This window comes from Vigna angularis, chromosome 8 (genome assembly GCF_016808095.1).
Source record: "Vigna angularis cultivar LongXiaoDou No.4 chromosome 8, ASM1680809v1, whole genome shotgun sequence".
NCBI lineage: Eukaryota > Viridiplantae > Streptophyta > Magnoliopsida > Fabales > Fabaceae > Vigna > Vigna angularis.
Genome location: NC_068977.1, coordinates 25325324 through 25328669, shown reverse-complemented (window position 1 = coordinate 25328669; position 3346 = coordinate 25325324). Strand labels below are relative to the sequence as shown.

The 3346-nt window shown below is 39.6% G+C and overlaps 1 protein-coding gene across 1 annotated transcript; it reads right to left on the bottom strand.

The window, feature by feature from the left end:
* Positions 1-2242: 2242 nt before the first annotated feature.
* Positions 2243-2674, bottom strand: LOC128193776 (putative calcium-transporting ATPase 13, plasma membrane-type). Its single transcript, XM_052867878.1, has one exon. The coding sequence runs from the start codon at positions 2672-2674 to the stop codon at positions 2243-2245; it is 432 nt and encodes a 143-aa protein (XP_052723838.1).
* Between the last annotated feature and the right edge of the window lie 672 nt (positions 2675-3346).

The following is a 3346-nucleotide window of genomic DNA, read 5'->3' as shown; positions in this document are numbered from 1 at the left end:
CGTTCTGGACGAACGTCCTCTGCCTGGCTGGACGAGCGTCCACTTCTGCCTGGCTGGACGAGCGTCTGCTTCTTGGACGAGCGCCTGCTGCCTCTGGACGAGCGTCCCCCTCTCTTGGACGAGCGTCCTCCTGGACGAACGTCCTCCTTCCTGGACGAACGTCCCCCTTTGGACGAGCGTCCTCGGACGAGCGTCCTCCTGGACGAGCGTCCTCTTGGACGAACGTCCGCTCTTTTGGACGAGCGGCCACCTGACTGGACGAGCGTCCTCAATGTGGGACGAACGTCCTCCAGCTCCTGGACGAGCGTCCGCTCGTGCTTCCACTCTGGACGAGCGTCCACTCTTCTGCCTTCTGGGCGAGCGTCCGCTCTCCTGGGACGAGCGTTCTTGCACTGCTGATGGCATTTCTTCGTTCTAATTTCTTGGTCCAGTTCTATCGTTTGTTGGAGAGTCTTCCAAACTCATTTTTAGCTACAAAATAAGGGATTATTGATGAAAGTACATCAAAGTAGCCAAAAACACGAATATATAGAAAACAAGACAAAGCAAGAGGATTAAGCAAGTTATAAGTTAGAAAGGAGTTGATTTTGCTACTAAAATGATGCTTAAAATATGGTAAAATTTAGCATTATCAGTTCCCTTTATTGTTTTACGGTAACAATCCCAGTAATAGTAGTCTATGGATGTTATAATTTACCCACTCTTTCAGGACAATCCTCTGTTTCAGTTTCAAGATAAATCCTAACCCAAATATATCTATTATATTGGCTTGATTTTATAATAGAAAACATTTCTACATCATTATGCAGACTGCTGAGGAGGCCATGACACCAATTGAATCTACATTTTCCTTGGATGTGGCTTCCAAATTGGACTGATGCGTTTTTTTCTATTGGCTTTTCTGGTCAGATCGATGTAGCAATCTCAGAGGGCATAGTTATTTGTAACCAAATTATTATGGAATGTGGACTACTTGATATAAAGCAATTAATTATGAAAGAAAATTAAATCTTTTTTCTAAGATATAAAGTAAAGGTTTCTAAGATATATACGTTAATAAAAAATGTTTTTATATTTTAGAGGATATTATCTTTTACAACAGTATGTGTATGGCTCCTTTCTTCTAATCACTAATGCTAATGTTGTGTTGGATTGTATTTTTAAAACTGCTATTGAATCACCATTTCAATCGTCATGTTTCTATTTTTCTTTTCATTTTAGCTGCATGTTCTTTTATTTTATAGCTTTTCTTTCTTGATTTGTTTTCTTTTTCTTGTATTGAATGGCCCCATCATCTTGCTCTCTTTGTTTGTGCTGGTACTAAATTTTTTTAGTTGTAGCTACCTTTTCTATTTTATTTGAAATTTTAAAATTTCTCATACTTATTATTACACTACAGGAAAAGTGTTAATTTCCGAAAGAATAAAATCGACGGCCTCTGGGGCCTTCGGTAAAGTTGATTTACCGAAGGATGTACCGACGGTCATGTAAGTGGTTGATTACCGAAAGCTTTTTGAGTTTACCGAAGGACTAAGACCGTCGGTATAAGCTTCGACTTAATGAAATGAAAATTTGGGATTCCCCTCTCCCATTCTCCCAATTTTTGTTTCCGCACAAGCTTTCCCCCAAATTTTCCTCTCTCACTTCAGAACCCTCCTTCCTCTGTCGTTCTGAACTCAAGGTTAACCCCTTTTTTGCTGCAATTGATGTGTCGACGTTAGGATAGTGCTGGTAAGGAGGGTGGTGGTTGACGAAATTCATTGTTCGGAGGGGGCTGTTCGAAGGTGTTTGTTGACGAGGTGGGTGTCGCGGTGTGACGAGGTTGGTGTCGCGGCATGACGATGGTGTTCTGGCGACCTCCCGACGGTGTGCTCTGAACTTGAAGGAACTTGGTCGAGGGACTTCGTTGGAGGGGCCGTTGTGGGCTTCTGTCGCTGTCGTGATCTACAAAGGTTGCTATCGTCAAGGGCTATCTTGGTTGAGGTAAGTTGTGCGTTTAAAAATTCGTTATGAGTTTCATTGTTCTTGAATCTATTTGATGTTCTTGTGGCAGCAGTGTATGATGTTGTTTGATTGAGAAAGCTTTTTGTTTTGTAATTGAAATGAGGGGCAAGGCATTAGCATGCCAGTGAGAAGGTTAAAATAACCTTAGCCGTAGTTTAGGGAAAATAAAAGCAATCGAGTAGGTGAAGATTATAAAATATGTATATGAAATCAAAAAATAACTTACTGGTTTGGCCTACTACTTCTTGCGAGCAACTGGGATACACTTCACCAGCACAACAATTGGCCAAGACAAAGCTCCAATTCTAACACAAACACCCCATTGCTCCCAAGTCAATCTCTCAGTATTGGCAAACTTTTTCAGAAACTCAACCATCACTAGCTGAAGAACAACAGTTAGGCTCACAATTACAATGAACAACCTATTCTTACCAAGTCCCTTAAATATGTTCTTCTTCTCCAGCTCCCTTGCATTGAACTCATTGAACACTTGGCAGAGGACAAAAGAATTGAAGATAATTGTGTTCTTCACCTTCTTAGTAACATCAAAGATTGATGTTCCCCTGAATTCTAAAACCAGTTGTACCATAACCTGGTACAATGCATGTGAAATCAGGTTCCTCCACATAACTCTAGTTATCAGTGGCTCAACTCTACCTATAGGTGGCATCTTCATGAGATCATCAGTAGGTTCCTCGGTGGCTAATGCCAAACCTCTCCTTTTCCACTTTAGTGCCTTCTATTCCCATGGAAAGTCCAATATCTGTTTCTTTTAGAGTAGGTGCGTCATTTGTGGCATGACCTGTGACTGCCACCACATTACCCTTCTGCTTTAAACATTGAACCATCAGAAGCTTGTCAAATGGAGATGATCTGGTCATGACCCTCATTCTATCAATCTTATCCATTCTTTCCTCATGTAAACTTTTCATAAGTATTTTAGAATCAAGAGTGTTATAAAATCAATAAAATGCTTTCCTTTTAAAAGAATTTAAAAAACCAAAGTGGTTACTAACTAAGATAATTGATTCTGTACTTTTTATTTGTCATTAAATATTTGAATTGTATGGCTGCAGAGCTTATGGTATTTGTAATTATTTAAAAGTGTTTATTACAAATGAAGTTTGATATTGATTGAATGGTTTAAAAGTGTTGTTTTAGGAGGGTGGTTTCGGTGGTGGAGGAAGCAGAGTGTGGATTATGAAAGGAGTAGTAGTGTGAAAAGGGTGAGTTTAGGGATGAGGAAGTGAGGGACAAAGGGTAGTAGTTTATAGAATTTAAAATATAAATTCATATATTCTATACAGATTAAAAAGAATAATTTCAAATTTTATGAATTAAA

Excerpts from the sequence above, each read along its gene's own strand:
- LOC128193776 (XM_052867878.1), bottom strand. The coding sequence starts at position 2,674 with ATGCCACCTATAGGTAGAGTTGAGCCACTGATAACTAGAGTTATGTGG.